Below are 21,227 nucleotides of genomic sequence, written 5' to 3'. Positions count from 1 at the left end.
ATTTCACAACATATCTGTATTTTTAAACATCACATTATATACCTTGAATAAACACATTTTCCCGCTTTCTGTGCCAGGGATTGACTATGCTCAGCAAGAGTGCTCTACCACTGAGCTAAACCCCTAGTTCACCTGTCAATCATACCTCCATAAAAGTAGAAAAAGTAGATTTTTTACTACTACAACACATTTATTTTTAAAAAATGCAGGATTAGGGCCCAGTGAATGAAGGACTCACAAGCCTGCTCAGGGTCCCTTGCCCTGGGCAGGGAGGAGGAACCATTGGCAGTCGGGCACCATTATGGTGAGCCAATATGTATTGGTGTACAGGAGAGAGAGAAGGAGAGAGGGAGAGAGGAAAGGGGGGCAGAATGGCTCATGTCCTGTGGAGAGAGGCAGATCTGAAGAGGCAAAGGCAGTAAGGAGCAAGATGATGTGGGTGACCTGCTTGCCCCCTTGGACCATGTTGACGTCTCTGTCTGGGGGGCCACGTCTTGGTCAATGGCCTGCAACAGCTGTGGTCTGTGTTGATGTCTGTGGTTCCTGTTATAACTGAAGCAAGTGAGGAGACCTGGAGTCTGGGGTGTCACACTGATGCCCAAGAGCCATGCCACTGCAGGGGCCACCCTGAACTACGGGGGCCATGGAGGCTTCCAGGCCTGAGCTGCAGCTGAGGGTCATGTCTAGGTTCAGTCTTGCCGCAGCCAGGGTACGTGTTGATATCCACTGTGCCTGTTGCCATTGAGGGCTGGGCCACCACCTGGGGCCATGTTGGTGTCCACCCTGCCACTGGAGCAATGCTGATCTGAGAGACCTGCACTGCCATCTAGGGCCATAGTGACATCCTGGCCCACGCTGCTGCCAGGAACCATGTCTGGGTCCATGATCCCTGCTCCGTTGGGGTCTGTGTTGATGTCCATGGCCCATGTTGCCCCCAAAGGCCATAAGGATGCCTGAAGGAGCAAAACAAACTCCGTTTTGAAAATGAACTTCATTTTAGACAGGACCTAACTAGGGGTCTGGATTCAGTCCAGCAAAGTCATAAACATTCCCAAAAAACTGTGTCTGCCCTGGTCAAAGTGGCCCACCAGGGTACTCAGACGACATCTGTTTACATCTGCTTGCTTCAAACGTCCTTGTAGGTACCTGATTAACCACTGTTTGCCCCTGTGGTTAGCACAGGGTCAGCAGATGTCTGGAGGACGTAACGGGGGGGGCTGTTGCTATCCCCCTTAAATACTAATAGCCTAGCAGGAACCAACAGCTGAGCTTTACCTCACCTATAGCCAATTGTGATATAGGATAAGGAATTTTGTATTTTGTGGTTTTTGTCTTTATAAACCCCTTACAGGGGCTGGAGAGATGGCTCAGCAGTTAAGAGCATTGGCTGTTCTTCCAGAGGTCCCGAGTTCAATTCCCAGCAACCACATGGTGGTTCTCAAACATCTGTAATGAGATCTGGTGCCCTCTTCTGGCCTGTAGGCAGACATGCAGGCAGAATACTGTGTACAAAATAAATAAATAAATCTTTAAAAAAAATAAAAATAAATAAACCCCTTACAATAGTAGACGGGGTCCTTCTCCCTCTATCTGCTGTGTCAGACTGTGAGGCAGAGGAACCGTGCTAGCCCATACTTAATAAACAAACCTTGCTTTTGCACTTGGAAGTGTGGCTCCATGTGGTCTTTTTGGGGTCCTTGGACTCAGGCACAACAATGCCAGATTTGAAGTATGGCTGCCAGCTGTGGCCATGTTGGGGTCCCAAGAATGTGTAGCTGCTGGGGTCATGCCGACCTGAGTGGCTTGTGTGGCTGGGCCTGTGGTGTCATCTGGGTCCCCAGCTACTGCTGAAGACCATGTCTGGGTCCACAACCCTACCACAGTCAGGGCTTACACTGATGTCCATGGCTTCTCTTACCACGGAGAGCAGTGCAAATGCCCAGGGTCTGGGCAGACATCTGAGTCCATGGTGGTGACCGAAGGTCATGCTGCAACCAGGGCCATACAGGATGTGGGTGGCCTGAGCTTCCTACCTGATGTCATCTGGTCCTGAGTTGCTGCCGATGGCCATGTCTGTGGCCCTACCATATCAGGGTCTAAGATGATTTCTGTAACTTGTTGCCACCAAAGGCTGTGAAGATGCCAGGGGTTTGTGTCAACACTTGGGGCCACATTGGTACCTGAGGGTCAGGCTGCCACAGGGGTCCTACAGATCGGGGTGGGGGGGAGGCCTGTACTGCCACTCAGGACCATAGGGATGTCTGGGCCCAAGGTGTGGCCAGGGTTCACGCCTGGGTTCGTGGCCCTACTGTGGCTCCTGTTACCATTAAAGGCTGTGTGGCTACCTGGGATCTGGGCTTCTACCTGGGACCATGTTGGAGTCCGGGGACTTTTATGCCTACATTACAGGGACCCTCAAAAAACCACCACAGAGATTGAATTCTATATGTAAAAGCAAAGAGCCTTTATTCAAGTTTGAATTGAACTCTCTGTGTGTCCAATGCATTGGTGTGACCAGAGAGCCTCGAGCTCAGCTGGAGTAGGGTTTTTGCTTTTTTGTTTTTTTAATAATAGCAGAGGTTGGGGTGAGGGATTTCAAAGGTTCAGTACCCCTGATTGACTGACATTTGTCTAGGGGTGACCTGGTGAAAAGGGATGGGTGTGTGTTTAGACTAAGGGACATCAGGTGATCCTATCTATAATGGGTAAAATGTTAGGATTTCCTTTAGTTAGGTACTTTCCCCTTGGGTGGTCTGTTCCTGGTTGGTGCCAGGGTAGTCTCAGTTTCTGGTCTTTCCTGGAACAAGGTAATCTGAAACTCAGGCCTCTATGGAGTTTGTTTTGGCTGGGCTCAATCTGATAAGAGGCCTGCAATACCAACCTGGGCCATGGTGACAACTGGACCAAAGCTGCTGCTACTGGCCATGTCTGGGTTTGTGGCTTTGATGCCGCTGGGGTCTGCATTGATGTCTGTTGCCTGTGTTACCACAATGGCCCATGTGAACCATGTGTTTAACCATGTGTTGAACTGTGTGTTAAAGTACAAGGACTGTAGGCCTGGTGGTGGTGGTGCACGCCTTTAATCCCAGCACTAGGGAGGCAGAGGCAGGTGGATCTCTGTGAGTTCAAGGCCGGCCAGCCTGGTCTACAGAGTTAGTTTTCCAGGACAGGCTTCAAAGCTATGGAGAAACCCTGTCTAAAAAAAAAGAAAAAAAAAAGTCAGTGGCTGTGCTGAGTTGCTCCCAGCCCCTCACTGGCAGGTGGAGAGCTGTTTCCAACAGAAAGCTGACCCTGTCCTTTCCCCCACCCCTCATAGGAGATGGTTGTGCCCCCTACTTGAGAAAGTTCCCCCCCCAAAGGACATGGGAGACCTGGCTTTGCTCCCCACCTGAGGGTGACAGCCCCAGCAGCCCAGACTGATCAACTCAGCTACCACCAAGGCCACCCAGGCACACATCCAGGGCTTTGAGTTGGCACTCCCCAACATCTACCCCATGGTCCTGGGGAACCATAGCCACAGGATCTCCATGACCCTGCAGCAACAGCAAGATACAGGAGAGGAGTATCCATGAGGGCCCATGGATGATGGTGCACCAAAGCCAGAGGCCTTGAACCTGACCAACAGCACATCACACAATGAACATTTGCAAGTAAAGCTGTCAAGACAAAAGGATCACACAACAGCTCTCAGCGCCACCAAGAGGGATGAAGAGGTGATGGAGAGGTGGGAAAGATGGAGGATGCCTCACCACAGGCTAAATCAGTTTGGCTAGGGTTCAAACCCAGGGCTCACACAACTCAAGCATTTCACCAACCGACCTACAACTCCAGCTTTCTGAAGTATTTCCAGAGCGTTTTGATTAGAGAATTACTAAACTAACAGTACAAACATTGGAACTTATTTTAAATTTGGAAGAGATTTGAAATTCGATATAATTTAACTCTTGAAGAGACTTCCTTTTTTCAACATCGGTGGCCATGGGGATTAAGATAACAAAGACCTTGTAAGCCTGGAAGTAGACGGGTGAGGAGGTAGGAGCAGACACAAGGCCTTACTTAGAGCCTCCATGTGTCCTAAGGCAGGAAACAGAAGCAGCACCAATAATTTTTCGAGACAGGATTTCTCTGCCACCAACTCCCAAGTAACAATTTTTCTTTTTTAATTTTTGAGACAGGGTCTCACTGTGTAGCTCTAGCTGTCCTAGAACTCACTCTATAGACCAGGCTGGCCTCGAATTCTCAGAGATCCACCTCTGACTCCCCCTGACAAACAGTTCTTAAGGCGACAAGAATGCGCATTTTGTTTTGATGCACAAGTAAAAAAACACGCCATCATCTGTCTCCGTCAGCGGCCATTCGTGCCCTCGGGGGTGACGTGTCTCCCCGCCGAATTCTGGAAGGGGACTCGGAGCTGCAACCGCAGGCCACTGTTTCCCTGGACGTCCGACGTCACTTAGCGTCACGCCCCCGAGGGGAGGTCGGCCCGGGCCTGGAGCCGCAGAGCCCTTACGGAGCGGCCCGCTCGCGTCACGCCGACGAGCAGAGACGCAAAACACACGCCGCCCGGCTTCCCCGAGACCCCGCCCACCCTCCCTCCACAGCTCGCCGGAGGCCTGGAGGAGGCGGGGACAAGGAGGAGCCGGCGCATGCGCTGTTGCGGGCCGGCCTGAGGGGGGGAGGGGGACTAGCGCTCTTGCGACGGTTGGGCCGTCCCGGTGGTTGGAGAAGAGTCTCCTCCGGAGCAGAGAAGTCGAGGGAGTCCAAGGACCTTTCGTTATCCTTTCCCCTTCCCTTAGCCCTCCGCCTCCTAAGTCAGCCCGCCCTGCCTGACCTCCGTGACCCCGCTGACCCCGCCCACCTTGGTCTTCGTGATTCCCGCCGTGAAGTAAACGCCGGGGAGCGGAGCCGAGTGCGGCGGAAGAGGACTCCGGAGCGAGCGCTGCGGCGGGGCCGACTCGGGTCGGTGGCTGAGCGACCGCGCGTGAAAGCTTGCGGGCGGGTGTCGCTCCTCGAGGGCCCGGACGCCAGAGCCTCGCAGGCCCAGGCCGCTTCCCTCCACAACGCGCCTGCCTGTGGCCGCGGTGGGTGACGCAGCCGGAACAGGTCGGCGGCGGCCGAGCCTTCGCCACCCCCGCCTCCCGGGAGCGCGCCTTCCAAGGCCGCGGCGGCGGGCGCCGGCGGGAGCGACAGTGGCAACGTAGGTGGCCCCGTCGTGTGCGGTGGGCGCGTGCCCAGCGGACGCGGAGATGGAGGTGAGCGAGGCTGGGGGCGCGCGGGGAGGGAGATGGATGCCCGGCTGGCGCCAGGTCTCCTTCACCTCGGCGTTTTCCCTCCGTGTAGCCAGCCTCGGCGGGCCGCGGGCGCTCCTAGCAAACACTTGCTCCTGATTACCGTGGCCGAGGGAAGCGATGCTCCCCAGCGCTAGATGCCCCCCTAGACTCGCTCGGTTCCCTCCGATTTAAGACGAAACTTTGGGGAAGGGCGAGGGAGCCGCCCCTCCGAGTGGGATTCCCGGGGCGAGCGCAAGGTCTCCCAGCGTCGCACGCAGCAGGGGACTTGCGCCTCGAGGGCCCCATCCCGGTGCTGGCGGGGTCGGCGTCTGTCTGTTGTGGGCAGAGACAATGGCGAGAGCTGGGGGGCCGAGGGCGCAGCTGCTTCTGTGCAGCCAGGGCCCTGCTCCACCGGGAGGGGAGCGAGCGTGACAGGCGCAGCGCCTGTCCTGGATCCCCATCTAATTAGGGGTTTGTGGATGGAGAGATGAATGAATGGGAACGTCGGGGGAGGGCGCCGGGCTGCTGGCCCAGCGCGTTATCTTCTGCTAAGGTCCATTCCGACCGTTCGCTATTGAGCCACCTTCTGGGGTTCGAGTGGGCCAGATGATGATGACAATACTCGAAGTCGGGGGAGAGGGTGGAAAAATGGTGGCGCTGCCAGGGAGGTAGTCTATAGTTCCAGGCACAAGCCTTCTGAGACTTTCAGTCCTTAGGTTGGAAATAACACTGTAAAGATGAACGCTAGTGCAGCATTTCCACTCTAAGGAAATGACAGTGCAGTCTGATTCGCTCGGGTGAAATAACGTGTTGTTAGTCCTGGAAATAACTTTTAGTGGAGAGGGGAGGTTATTAGTGTAATGCCACAATTTGAAGTGAATGAAGTTTCGTTTTCAAATGGATTTTATTCTGGGCGTTGTTGGCATAAGCCTTTTATCCCACCACTTCCGTGGCACTTGGTCTACACCGTGAGTTCCAGGACAGCCAGGGATACACAGAGAAACCCTGTCTCAAAAAACAAAACAAAACAAAACAAAAAACAAGCAAGATTTCATATTTGATGCCCCTTAAGATTTTAAGCCAGTTGTGGTGGCGCACGCCGGTAGGATTTGCTGAAGGAGGCAGAGGCAGGTGGTTCAAGGCCAGCCTGGGCTACACATTTTTTTATAAAATAAAAAAATTTAAACGGTCTTTTGAATTTCTGAGACTGTTTAACTGGATTCTTGGATTTCTACTCAGAGTCTGGGCACCAATGACACTGAAGGAAATTATATTTACATGTGCAGTTCTCCCCGGGGAGACGCACTTAGTTCACCATAGCTTTGCTAATTCTGTTTGTTGTTGTAACTTGGAGTCACATTTCCCCTATAGGTGTTATTTCTATTTACGGGTCCTAAAGATGAGAATTTAAAACCCAGATGAAAATAATTTTTGAGTCGCTATAAGCGTGAATGTGATAACACCTGTGGTGTAAAATGAGTGGTATTTTTGTTCATCAGATGAGAAAACCGAGTCTTCTAGATAGAGCCTGGGGTAGAACTGTGATCTGGTTCTAGAAAGAGCCTTTTCTACACACCTTGCCCTGTGACATGTTTTTTTTTTAAGGTTGACAATTTTACATATTGTAAAATATCAATAATTTCTGTTTTTCTCAATTTTATTCTTCACTCATTTTCTGTTCATCTTGTAGTTTTTATTGTCTTTGAAGACTATTACCTTCAGTCTGCTTTTCATTGACTTAACTGAAGTTAGAATCAGAATTACGTCTGTGTCAAGTCCACTTGCCTGATGTGTCTGATGACCTGAAATATGTTTTGTACTTAGAAAAAGAAGACATTGAATTATAGAATTAATGTCTGCAATTGGAAAGCGCATACTATTGTAGGGTGTATTTTACCTCTAATGTGTAATGTAGAGTAGATTGGAGGTTTTGTCATTGCTTGTGGCATTTGACTGTCATTATGACTGTGTTTTGAGTGTATTTATTACTAACTAGGAGTCAGACTAAGAATATTCAATTAAGCTCCCTTGGTTTGGTAATATTCTTGATAGGGGAAATCAGTGACTAATGCTGCCTTCCATGTGTACATTTGTGTAATAGCACAGTAGATAGATAGAAGTTTATGATAAAAAGGGAACATTGATGTTATCTTTATAATTTTTTTCCAAAAGATACAGATTTGCCCATATGGCTTGTCTAGAAAGTAATTTTGCTTTAGGGTGTTGTTGATAATACTTTAATCATGGCAGCAGTTTCTAATTGGGAAAAGTATTTTCCCTATAGTATTTTATTTCATCCTTATCAAGTTTCATGTCAGGTTATGTGACAGCTGTTAGATACCTAGGGAATATGGAATAAGAATATATTATTTAGTTGACAGTTCTTAAACAACTGTATTTTCTCTTCCTACCAGGAAGTGTTTGATGATTCATCACCTGGAAAGCAAAAAGAAGTTCAAGAACCAGATCCTACATATGAAGAAAAAAATGGTATGTTCTAGATATGATGAACTTTTGTAAAAAGATTTTAAATGTATTCATTGGTTTATGTATACAGGTGTCTCTAATTGTGCTGTAAAACATAACAAATTGTGGCTCTTTTTAAGATGAACATAACTTTAAGCTGATAGTACAGAGCACTTTTACCCACTATAGTTTAGATTGTGATACTAATATATTAATATATAGCTTCAGTCCTCTGACTAAAGTTTATTTCATTGCTGCTGATCTCACATGTATGTATTATTCCCTGAAGACATTTACCCTGAGAGACCTTTTTTTAAAAAAAAAAAAAAGATCATAGTTGACTTTCTTAAATTAAAGGTGTGTACTACCATACCTAACTTGTTTCTCTTTGTGTAAATAGATTATCATGTCTTTAAAACATCACTTATTGAAGGACTTGAGAGTTCATTGTTAGTAAGCTTATTTTCAAGAACTTGTTTTCAAATAAGTTCACTCTCTGCATATGACAACAGGAAATATTCAAAGGGATAGCTAACAAATTTGAGACTGAAGAGATCCATCCAGAGGGGTCATTGTCAACAACTTTACCAACTGTTCTCCCTGCTGGCACATACTGTGATGTCATTTCTGGAGATAAAATTGATGGCAATTGCACCGGAATTAAAGTCTATGTTTCTGGTGATGGCACTGCACAATTTTCTATTAGTAACACGGCTGGGACCCATTTATTGCAATCTATGTTGAGTCAAAACTATAAAATTTAAAATAAATTCATACTGACCATCCAAAAAAAGAAAGAAAGAAAAGTATTTGATAAGTGAATTTCAGACCTGGTACCCTTTTAAAATTTGGCATCAGGTTGAGTAATCAGTATGTTTTCTTCTGAATACATTTCCTTGTACAGTGTTTTTCTTGTTTGTTTTGTTTTTATGTTATATTTGAAATCTTGTTACTGTTATATTATTAAAGGATAATGCACATAAAATGTTATTTTTGGAAGTACGTGAATTCATTTTAGCGTGTCTGTAGGCATGGTGTATTTTCTGTCATGCCCCTTTGCAGCCATTCCTGCCCTTAGCCCACTCCGACTCTCATCTTTAAGTCACTAACTGCAGCTGATAAGTTCGTATGTTCAGCCTGTGCTTGTCTGTCACTTGTCTTCGGGAGTCACGGTCACCTGTGCTGCGTGTTCCAGTAGTTTGTTCATTTTGATTCTTTAATTCTTCTTTCAGGCATATATAAATTATTTCTAAAGTTTAATAAAGTGTGTCTTAAATTTTGCAGCAAACTGACCGAGCAAATAGATTTGAGTATTTACTAAAGCAGACAGAGCTGTTTGCACATTTCATTCAGCCTGCTGCTCAGAAGACTCCAACCTCACCCTTAAAGATGAAACCAGGGCGCCCACGGGTAAAAAGGATGGAAAACAGAATTTGCTCTCAGTTGGCAAGTGAGTAGTAGTTTTATATTTCATAGTTTAAGCCAAATTTGCTTTTTAAATTATACTTTTTAAGGTTTTTGTTTCGAATCAATCCCACACCAGTTATGTTTTAAGGGGTTATTTATTTGGCGGGGGGTAAAACTTACATACACCATAAACCGTCAGGAAGGGAGCCTAGTCGCTGGAGCAGGAGCCGGGAGCAGCAGCTGAGACCGAGCACCGGAACCAAGAGCCGGAACTGCTTCTCTTTTTAAGAGAGAAATATACTACGCCCCAGTGGGCTGGTATTTCAGCAGCTATTGGCTGACGGAGCGGAAGTCGCTCCCCGCTGCACTGTGGGCTCCTGCTTCAGTGATTATTGGTTGAGGCAGCGGAAGTTACTCCCACAACACCTCCCCCTTTTGTTTAAGTAAGAGAGTTCTAAGCCTACTACGAAATTATATACAGTAAGTACAAACCTACACAATTATATACAATAAATACAAATATCCTATTCTAGCTAGCTTAAGTCTTGTATAAGAAATAACTTGGCCACGTCATAAAAGGAAAGTAACTACGTTTATATAATCTTCAATCCCATCAAAGATCTGAGAAGGGAAATAATGTTACCTAAGTAATTAGGAAGTGCAATCAAACTTCCAGAACATGTAACAAATCACAGAGACAACTGGCTACCTGGGCAAACACCCAAAATCACGTTATCTCCTGTGACTTCACAGTTGTGGCCATCAGTGTCTCAGTATCTAAAAATATGTACAATGACTTACTTTTAAACCATTAAATGCTTTCTTTGCTTTTATACCATTAAATGCTTTGTGAATTGTAAGAGTCGTGTTGTACATGGAATTAAGATGTTAAACGCTCCTTAGAGGGGTTAAAAATGCAGAGGTTAAGTGTGTTAGTCACCATTACATAGAAGTGCATGGTCTGCGCTTGGACGTGAATCTGATGTATATTCTTGTCTTCCAAAAAACATAACTGCGTTGTTGAGGGTATTTTAGTATTTTGTGTTGGTCCCAGAGATTGAACTTAGGGCCTCATGCTTGCTGGATGAGCATCCTACCACCAGCTTATAGAGTCCACCCAATTTTTTCACTTTTTAAAATTTTGAGACAGGGTTTTTCACTGGGTTGTCAGAGTTGGCCTCAAATAGGCCTCGGGGACTGAAGGTCTTTCTCTGTCGGCTCTCTTAAGCAGCTAGCATTGCAAGTGCGTATCCCCAGCCTTGGTAGTAAAGGCATTTGAGCTGATGTGTACACTATTTGTTTAAAATGTTTGCTGCATACTTAGCTGGCTGCTTATATGTTGAAGTGTCACATGTGCCATCCATCAGTATTTTTTGGTAATTCCTTGTACGTATGGAATATACAGATTTTTGAAGATTTTTGTGCTAGTATCTTAATATTCTAAGGGTGGTCTCTACTATAATTCCTGATGTGATAAATGAAGTATATAAATTATCATGTGTAAGATTATTTTAAAGAGATTATATGTTTATCAATGTGAAAATTGCTACGTGATTAATTGAAACAGAAAAGTATGTTCATCTGGAGGGAATGAACATCATATTAGTTTTATTTGGAATATTCTGTTGTTCCGGTATATTTTATTATTACCAATTATTTATATCCAAAATGCTATTTTTATATTTAAAAGTAAAATTCTTTTCAAACCAAGTGGCAGTGGTACAAGACTTTAATCCCAGCACTATGGAGGCAGATCTCTGAGTTCTAGAAAATGAGTTCTAGGAAAGCCAGAGCCACACAGAAACTCTGTCTCTAAAAACCAAAAAAAGAAAGAAAACATTTTAAGAGACAACTTTATACTTTAGATATATTTAAATTGTTCCGGATGTGAGATCTTGCTAGCTATTTAAATATATCAACGTCCTGGAATTACTGTAATAAGCATTATTGTGTTGTGGGATAATCAGTATATGGTATGAAAAGAAATGCTTCTGCTCTTTCTGTCATTCTGTAAAATAGAGATGGTTCACAGGAAATGTACAGTAGGTTACTGAGTTTTGTTTCTTTACTGAATAGTGTCATTGGAAAATAAGATTGAAATTCTCTCTCTCTCTCTCTCTCTCTCTCTCTCTCTCTCTCTCTCTCTCTCTCTCTGCCAGTAGTCTTGTAAGCATCAAACCCCAGGCCTTGGCTACATTAGGCAAGCACTCTATCACAAAGGGATATATTTTTTAGTCCCCTTTCTCTTTTTGGAGATGGGTTTGGGTGTGTATTTCTTGAGACATGTCAGTGCATAGCCCGGACTGGCCTCAAATTCAGTCTTTCTCTCCCTGGAATGTAGGAATTATTGCTGTGGCCAACTAACACCGGGCATTTGCTTCTCTCTGCCTCCTCAGTGCCTGGATTGCAAGTCCAGCTGCATTTTGCTTTTATTTTGATGGGGAGGTGGGTTTGAATTCATATCTTGTAAGGCAAGCACTTTGCTGACTAGTCTCCAAAGAAAGACTTTGGTCCTTATTTCTTAGCTTTAATCATAGTTAATGATTTTAAAAGTGTCATTTCTAGAATTTTCCTCTTGACAAAAAGACATGAAAAGGCAAGTTACAAAATTTGTCTGTGTTTTGTGTGTGTGTGTATTCTTTAAATTGTTATCATGTTTATTAAATTCTTCTGTGAAATAATGTATTTATAATTTTTTGTTTGATTCCTTCCTCCCTTTCCCCTTGAGACAAAGTTTCTCTCTGTAGCCCTGGCTGTCCTGGAACTCACTATATAGACCAGACTGGTCCCAGATTTAGAGATTAGCCTGCCTCTTAATGTACATTTTATTCATAGTTTAGCTAACCACATAAATATTTAGTATTTAAATTTACTAGCAAATTTTCTCCTCACTTTTGTGCTCATTCTGCTTTTCAACTTTTTATTTGTTTATTTATTTCCTTTAAATGTTTTGAGGTACACGGGCTCTAACCTAGGACCTTCTACTCATGCTAGACAAGTGCTCTATCTCGGTGCTACATCTGTGGCTTTGGCTTAACTTAGACGCCTGTTAAGGTTGTTGTGATAGCATCATTTGCTGTACTGAAATAAAACTCATTATTATTGATTTTTGTTTTCATTTTGACAGCTACCGACACCGTAGAACAGAGCAAGAGGAGGATGAAGAACTCTTAACAGAAAGCTCTAAAGCAACTAATGTGTGTACTCGATTTGAAGATTCTCCATCATGTATGTTAAATTCATTGAATCATATGATATACCCCCCCTTTTAAAACCGCCATGCGGCAAGTGGGTGCAGGCAGGCATGCGGGCTCTGGGAGCAGTCAGTCCAGACAGAGACTGGCTGTGGATCCCTGCAAGATCCCGGCAAGTGGGCCATGTGGCGGCTGGCAGTGGTGGCTGGTCCCAGTCGCAGGCAGACACATTGCAGGCGACAGGAGACAGAGACATGGATAGACACAACATGTAGTGTGAGGTTAGATATTTATTCAGGGGGTTATGAAGGGGAAAGTGAAAGGAGGAGACAGAGAGAGAGAAGAAGGGAAAACAGGTGGGGGGGATGCCCGCACCCCAAGAGGGGACAGTGAGACATCTAAGATGGCGCAGGGAGGGGCTGCCAGTAGTGGGCATGGATTGTCGTTTAAAGAGACAAAAACCATAACATTCCCAGCTCTTGATTAGAATAAAAAGCAGGAGATTAGACACCACAGTTTGACGGAATTGGGGCGGTGAATTCTCAGGACAGCTTCTGGCTTATTTGTGGGCGGCGTCCTGGGGGAGGGTAACCCTAAGAAGGCTGGGTCTTGGCCATATCCTGGCATACCTGGTCTCTTTACTCCCAACCGCTGTCTGTGGCATGGAAATGTCTGGTGTCTCTCATCCTGTTTAAGGTATTGGCAGAACAAAGAACAAAGTTATATTAAGGAAATAAAAAAAATGTTTTTAGGACCAGGGAATTGGGGGATGTATCTGACCTGTTTAAGGTGGGTTCTTTAATTCAGCTCCCTGGAAGTCACAAGAACTCCTTGGGTTTGTGAAACAGAAGTTTTAGACAAATAATGACTATGGCATATTTTTGTACAATGAAAAGTATTTTTTTTAAGACTATGGAGGGCAGCATAAGAGAGAAATTTGATTTGAAATTTATTTGGTGACGTAACCTGGCAAAACTTCTTAGCTATTAAACTGTCAGAAATCTTTGAGAAGGATAAGATTTTACTTGAGCTACTGATTAAAAAATGACAGAGAACTTACTTGGTTGGCACCCAGAGCTACTCTTTTTTGGGTCCTCCATGGTCGTTAAAGGTTGCACTTGACCTTTGCTGTTTAGCACCAGGCCTTCCAGGCTCCAGAAGACCCTTTGGGCTAAGAAATCTCTAGGAAGACAGGCCTATCTTGACCTGAGCATCTAGGCTGTCGATTCCAGTGATTCTGTCCGCGCCTGGAGGTCTTTAGTTTAGAGAAAAGGCAGTTTAGTCCAAAGGTCAGGGCTCTGCAGTTGAAGTGAACTGCAGATGGATGTTGTTTTGTGGCCATTTGTCTTCTGTCATCTTTGGAGGACATAAGAGTGCTGATGGAAGCCAACCCACCAATTTTATGATTTAAAAATGCTACTGGGTACCCGGCGGCAGTAGGCAGGCAGCGGACTCTGGGAGCAGCCGGTCCCAAGGCAGAGACGACTGTGGGTCCCCACAAGATCCCCAACGGGCCATGTGGCGGCAGACATTGGTGGCTGGTCCCGGCAGCAGGCAGACACATGGCAGGTGGGCAGGAGACAGAGACATGAATAAACACAACATGTAGAGTGAGATTGAAATATTTGTTCATGGGGTTATGGAGGGGAAAGAGAAAAGTGGGGCAGAGAGAGAGAGAAGAGAAGAGAAGAGAAGAGAAGAGAAGAGAAGAGAAGAGAAGAGAAGAGAAGAGAAGAGAAGAGAAGAGAAAGGGAAACAGAAGAGGCACGCACTCCAAGAAAAGACAGTGAGAGATCTAAGATGGTGGCTGCAGGGAGGGGCTGCCGGGAGTTGGCCTGGCTTGCCTCTTAAAGAGGCAAAATCATACTCTCCCCCTCCCCCCACATAGTGTTTCTTTGTAACAGCTCTGACTGTCCTGGAACAGTCAGATAACAACAACAACAAAAGGCTGGCCTCCAACTCACAGAGATACACCTGCCTCTGCTTCCCAAGTGCTGGGGTTAAAGGTGCCACTACTACCCAGCTGAATCATTTCATTTTTTTTTTTTTGAAAGGGGTTGATATTTGAATTTGCTTTACCAATAATTTATAAACTCTTCGTAATCTTGGATAGCTATAGGCTGTGAATAATTTCGGTTTGTTTGCTCTGACGTGTTAACATGTCGACTGGGGTCAGAGCTTCGAGTCTCATGGCGTTTGCAACGCCTTGGCTTTGATCCCTAGTGCTGAGAAAGGATAGTGTGTGCTATATTTCAGAAGTGTGTGAAAATGCTCTTTATTTACATGTTATAAGGTACATATAAAATGGAATGATTTTGCCTCGTATTTTTCCCAAATAAGAATACTACTTTGTAAGGGAGGGGGGGGATCAGGAAGAAAATTTATTTACTGATGTTTTCCCATAAATTAATCATTTTTGAAATGTAGTAGAGTTTTTCAATAAGAAAACTTTTAGGCAGGTTAGTTTTACTTGTACACATCTTGATTTGTGATAGGATTAGAGGCTTCTGAAATCTTTACTGGAGCCTACCTTTCCTGCAGCTCCTGTTCAGATGAGTATTCAGTGTGAACAATAGCAGAATTGTGGTTAAACTCTAATGTTAAGGAGTTACTCACTCTCACTTTGCTTTTCCCCTTTGTCTTATGAAGCACCCAGCTTCTATTCTTTTTTTTCTTTTTTTGAGGCAGGGTTTCTCTGTGTAGCACTGGCTATCCTGGAAATCACTGTGTAGACCAGGCTGGCCTTGAACTCACAGAGATCTGCCTCTCCAGTGCTGGGATTAAAGGCAGTGTGCCACCACCTCCAGACTTCTTTTCAAATCAAGCTAGAGGCTAGAGACCATGTCTGACAAGGTGGAAAGGAAATTTAGATTACTTTTTTTCACATTCATTCATTGTAACTAGTGTATCCAGTCCTGGTTGATTAGCTTTTTTCTTTCTGTCTTTTTTTTTTTAAGATTTATTTATTGTGTATACAACATTCTGCCATACAACATGGCCCCTCTATGGTGCCAGAAGAGGGCACCAGATCTCAGTATAGATGACTGTGAGCCACCATGTGGTTGTTGGGAATTGAAATCAGGACCTCTGGAAGAGCAGCCCAGTGTGCTCTTAACCTCTGAGCCTTCGCTCCAGTCCCAGCTTTTCATACTTAAGCAGTGATTTATCCGGGGAAGTAAAACAAGTAATATATATTAAAGACATAAGATCTCTCAGAAAAAGAACTTAAAAAATTAGGAAGGGTGGACTTGGAAAAAGGATTCCCTGTTTTTATTCTACTGTGAGAGAACCTCTCTCTGATCTTTAAGAAGAACAAAAATATTTAGTTATAAACATTGTTCTAGCATTAAAAAGAGAGATACGGAGGCCAAAGTGTGGTTTAACATTGGTTGAGTGATTTGGATGAGGACTCTGATGCCAACAGTCATAGTTCATTATCAGTTATTTGTATCCAGCTTCTCCTGCTTCAGTTCAGATTTAATAGGCTACCTTTAATGATTTTAACCTTTCAGAATCCCCATAATATATGTGTCTTGAAAAGAAAAAGACACCTATAGGTCCCAGGTAAACCTCTAGAATCAGATAAAAGGGGCCTGACCTGTTTTGAATTTCTTGTGTTTAAATTGAACTTGCTTTGTTGTTTTTAGATGTAAAATGGGGTAAACTGAGAGATTATCAGGTCCGAGGATTGAATTGGCTCATCTCTCTGTATGAAAATGGCATCAATGGTATCCTTGCAGATGAAATGGTATGTATTTGGTTATTTTGAAGCTTGAAGGTTTGGTTTTTTTTGTTTGTTTGTTTGTTTTTTGGTTGTTGTTTTGCTTTTGTAACTTAAAATAGGTTGACATTAAACTTATGGCAATCAGGAGCACAGTTTTGTTGATTGCAACTAATTTTTTCTCGAAGTGTTATAAGCAACTTGCCTTAGCTGCATAAGTGATGTCTTCACATGTGAAGAATTATAATCTTGCTGGGCGGTGATGGTGCACGCCTTTAATCTAAGCACTCAGGAGGCACAGGCAGGGATGATGTCTTGGATTCGAGGCCAGCCAGGTCTACAAGAGCTAGTTCTAGGACAGGCTTCAATGCTACCGAGAAACCCTGTCATGAATCCCCCGCTGTCAAGAATTGCTACTTATCTATCTATCTATCTATTTTGAGACAGGGTTTCTCTGTATCACCTTGACTACCCTGGAGCACAGTGTGTAGACCATAGTGGCCTGGAACTCACAGAAATCCACCTGCCTCTGCCTCCCAAGTGCTGGGATTAAAGATGTGCGCCACTACTTGCAGCTTCTTTAGTTTTGTAGTGAAGTAGTTTGGCTGTTTCTCTTGAGTTTTATGAACAGTTTACAGAGCTCTAGTTCATAAAACGTATCTTCTGTTCATTACTTGCTAGTTATGTAGTAAATATTTTTACCATTCTCAGTTGTTTAAACAGTTGGTTGTAGAAAGTAAGGAGTCAAAAGAGATACTCACTTGATAGTTTGGGAATATCCCGTTTTCTGAGCCTTGGAGGGTGATGTTGATCCTTCTTTTACAGACTTCTGTGACCTCACTCTGTTAACTTTCATGCACATTAAGCTCCTGTCTTGTCCCAGATGTAGCATTTCTTTTAAATCTTCTGTGCGTGATGGGGTGGCTATCAGTATGGAAAGCATTTTCAATGGCCAATTTAATTGATGTGATTAATTGATTTAATGTTTAATTATGATGAATTTTTTCAGGGTTTGGGAAAGACAGTTCAAACAATTTCTCTCCTTGAGTACATGAAACACTATAGAAACATTCCTGGTCCTCACATGGTTTTGGTTCCCAAGTCTACGTTGCACAACTGGATGAGTGAATTCAAGAGATGGGTGCCAACACTTAGATCTGTTTGCTTGATAGGAGATAAAGAGCAACGAGTAAGTTTTTATACCATAAAGCTGAAATAGCCGGAGAAGGGATAATGAAGAAAGGGAAAGGGTCTTCACAAACTATAGTGATTTCTAACTGTAATACTGCTTTTGTGGTTAAGAATTTTATGAGAAGGCTTTAAAAGCTATAGAAAGCTCTAAGAATTTATTTTCAGTTTGTTTCTCTCTTTGGAAGTGATTTTATAAAGTGTCTATTTGTGTCTATTTGGAATTATTAGCATGTTTAAGAAGGTTTGAATGTGTCAAGATTAAAAATTTGAGGGACCAGATTTCTAGATTAGGATACAATGGTAATAGTTATAGAATAGTAATTGTTAAATTTAAGTGGAATCAATTCTAGAAGTTTTAGATGTTATGATACAAATATGAGTTAAAATATTGATTTCTTAGCCATACCCTTTTGGGACAAAGTCATGGAAATAAGGACACTATTAAGAATAAAGAACTTCGCTGGGTGGTGGTGGTGGTGGCGGTGGCGGTGGCGGAGCACACCTTTAATCCTAGCACGTGGGAGGCAAGGCAGGTAGATCTCAATGTTTGAGGTCAGCCTGGATTACAGAGTGAGTTCTAGGACAGCTAGGGCTACACAGAGAGACCCTGTCTCATAAAACAAGCAAAAAAATAAAACAGAGAGATAACATAAATTTGGAAATTAGAGATAATGGATTGAACTCATTGATTAAATGATTGTATTAAATGATTTTGTGCTTAACTAGATAGATTAATTTTTTAAGATTATATTTATGAGTGCTTTGCCTGGATGTATATCTCTATACCAGGCACATGCTTCTGAGGCCAGAAATGGGTGTCACGTTCCTGAAACTAGAGATATGGATGGTTCTGAGCCACCATGTGGGTGCTGGGTTGTGAACCTGGGTCCTCTGTAAGAACAGCAAGTGCTCTTAACCACTGAGCTATCTCTTCTTACTAAGTTGCTTTTTATTTAGGGGACTCAATTACTTCTTTGACTTTTACTTTCATATACTTTCATATCTATATCTATAAAATGAGAATAATAATGTGTTAATACATATACAAATCAAAGGAATGAAACTTTACTAACAACTGTCAGTCTTTTTGTTATAAATCCTGTTTTCTAAGAATATAGAGACCTAGCGATGTCTTGTGGAAAGACGTTTTAAAGAGTTAGGCTTCTGAGTTTTTGTGATTCACTTCAACTTTGTGAAATTAAGTTAAAACTGACGTTAAACTGGTTAATGAGGTAATTTTAGTGGTAGGAAAGCTGGCTTTAAGTGCTTATTTAATAATAGTTACACTGTTTAATAGTCTCAGTCCTTTTTCTGTATTAAATTGCTTGTTGGTAAGTTTAATGTATAATTGCATTGAGTGATGTAATTTTTTCTGTTGCTTCACAGACTGCATTTGTCAGGGATGTTTTATTACCAGGAGAGTGCGATGTGTGTGTCACATCTTATGAAATGCTCATTAAAGAGAAGTCTGTGTTCAAAAAGTTTAACTGGAGATACTTAGTTATAGATGAAGCTCACAGGCTAAAAAATGAAAAATCTAAGGTAATTTGATACTCAATCTGAACATTTTTGTGTCTAAGGGTTTGATTCAGAATGTTCTAACAATGGGCTTTGTTTCTTTCAGTTGTCAGAAATAGTGAGGGAATTCAAGACTACAAATTCAAGACTGTTGCTAACTGGGATGCCCCTTCAGAACAACTTGCACGAGCTCTGGTCACTTCTGAATTTTCTCTTACCGGATGTGTTTAATTCAGCTGATGTAAGCATCTCTTTGTGGTTAATAATATTTTTGGTTAATGCCTTATAGTTTAATAATAGCACTGTTTGAGGTGGTCTTAATTTTTTTTACACTAGCCTGTTACTAACCTACTAAGTTGATCATGTATTAAGAATTCACTTTTGAGCCTTGACTTTAATCTCATTTCCCATTAGTTTCTACAATTGGAATGGCATATTCTTAACTCCTGTTTGGCAATCAGGGCTGCTTAATTTTACCTCAGAGTTTCTAGGTTAACTGCTTGTTTTAAAAGCATTCCCAAGTATCTTTGTATATTTCACACATTGTGTTTTACCATTCAGAGATGTCCTTCAGATGTGAAGGAAGGGATCGTTTAACCCTCCGTCATAGTTTCCCTTCCAGTTGCTGTGATAAAATACCCTGAGAGAGACAAGGGAGGAAGGGTTTATTCTGGCCCACAGTTCAGGATACATCCTGTTACGGTTGAAGGTGCTGGCAGTAGCTGACCATACATCGTTCACATTCAGAGAACAGAGTGTGATAAATGTATCCTAGTGTTCTGCTCCTCTTCTCCATTCTGAACAGTCTAAGATCCCCAGCCCAGGAATGGTCACACAGTTGGATCGAGCTTCCTACACTAATTGACATACTCAAGATAGTCCCCTGTAGTCATCTGGGAGGCCCATTGCTGGGCTCGTTCTAAACTCTCAAGTTGGCAATGGAGAGTAAGCATCACTCGTGTTTTTCGTTGTGGTATATTAACTTAGTCTTTACGTCTATCAGTTATTTACATAATAGAATGGTGGTAGTAGTGGCCAACTGTTCATTGTACTAGGGAAAATAATTTATGTATCAGTAGTCTGTGCTGCTAGTAATCACATCTGTCAAACCAGTGTTCAATTCTGGACGATTGTTCCTATGTCTGAAATGGGTGGGGAGAGCTCTGTAGACAACCATGTTAATACATTTATATAAATAAGCTGTATAAAGGTTTTAATTTTGATTTGTTCTATTAAGGGTTATTTTAGAAAGAGAAATTTGGATTTTTGTTTGTTTTTTGATTTTTCGAGACAGGGTTTCTCTGTGTAGCTTTGAAGCATGTCCTGGGACTCTCTCTATAGACCAGGCTGGCCCCAAAGTCACAGAGATCATCCTGCCTCTGCCTCCCAAATGCTGTTATTAAAAGCCTGTACCAACACTGCCCGCCTCAGATTTGAAAGTTTTAATTATAAATATTTTGATGTTTCTGAGACAATTTTAAGATAATTGGTTTTTCTTGCTAGGCTAATATTTATTTCTGCTAAAGCTCTCAGTTATATAATAGAGATTATAAGATGTTTGCTTAACATGGCAAATTATAATAGATATTTTTCAAGATATTTGATAAGGAAATTGTCCTTATTCAGATCTTATCTAAATAGTAATGAAATGCTTTTAATGTCAGTTTCACTTTGAAACCTTGAGTCGTGTATTAATTATTTCTGTAAACTAGCTTTCAGACTCTTCATTGTTAGTCTGTATTTGCGGAAAAAAATGCTTAAGAGATAATAGGATTCAGCTACTTGTCCTGGCACTCGTAGTAAACATGATACTTGGAAAACAATGGCTCGAACTAAATTATTTGTGTGTCTGTGTGTGGCTCAAAACTCACATACCATGCTAATTCTAGAAATCATTTTACATCTGTTGCTATAGGGCATTTGTGGTTAATACTGTTTTTGACCTTAAGATGTTTTTTGTTTGTTGATCTAGGACTTTGATTCCTGGTGGATACAAATAATTGCCTTGGGGATCAAAAGCTTGTTGAGAGGCTTCATATGGTATGTATGGTTAGAGCATATTTTTAACTGGTGAAAAATATGTAAGTCACTTATTTTAGTGCTTACAGAGTGTAATACAGAATTATTTGAATTTAAAATTTACTGTTTGAAATGACATTAGGGAGATGACGTGTGATGGTTTTAGTGTTAGAGTCTAGGATGTACTTTTAATGTAATGTAGAAGAAAGGAATCTCTTAGTCCACGGGGAAGGGCACTTTTGGCTATCAGGACCAAACAAGACATTGTGACCGTAACCTACAAGTCCCTTCATGACATAACATTAGAGCTTTTCAACATCTGTTGACATTTTGGTTTGGATAATATATAAGGGATAGTAGAAGAGAAGGCTGTACTGTGTGCTGGATATCATTTAACAACATCCCTAACATTTTGTTCTTGCTGCCATTTGTGACAACAAG

The 21,227-nt window shown here is 42.8% G+C and overlaps 1 protein-coding gene across 1 annotated transcript in view; it reads left to right on the top strand.

The window, feature by feature from the left end:
* The first annotated feature begins 3,578 nt into the window (after positions 1 to 3,578).
* The window catches only part of LOC148118395 (uncharacterized), a 31,822-nt gene continuing 14,173 nt past the window's right edge, over positions 3,579 to 21,227 (top strand). The window contains 13 exon segments of the mRNA XM_087900620.1: positions 3,579 to 3,724; positions 4,318 to 4,981; positions 5,029 to 5,252; positions 7,685 to 7,760; positions 9,021 to 9,144; positions 9,147 to 9,186; positions 12,271 to 12,371; positions 15,985 to 16,085; positions 17,068 to 17,247; positions 18,636 to 18,791; positions 18,874 to 19,008; positions 20,740 to 20,752; positions 20,755 to 20,807. Coding sequence (XP_087756746.1) covers positions 3,579 to 3,724; positions 4,318 to 4,981; positions 5,029 to 5,252; positions 7,685 to 7,760; positions 9,021 to 9,144; positions 9,147 to 9,186; positions 12,271 to 12,371; positions 15,985 to 16,085; positions 17,068 to 17,247; positions 18,636 to 18,791; positions 18,874 to 19,008; positions 20,740 to 20,752; positions 20,755 to 20,807 — 2,013 coding nt within the window.

This window comes from Myodes glareolus, chromosome 22 (genome assembly GCF_982192425.1).
Source record: "Myodes glareolus chromosome 22, mMyoGla1.1, whole genome shotgun sequence".
In the NCBI taxonomy this organism is placed as follows: domain Eukaryota; kingdom Metazoa; phylum Chordata; class Mammalia; order Rodentia; family Cricetidae; genus Myodes; species Myodes glareolus.
Note: the sequence above shows the minus strand (reverse complement) of the source record. Positions and strands in the feature narration are given on the sequence as shown.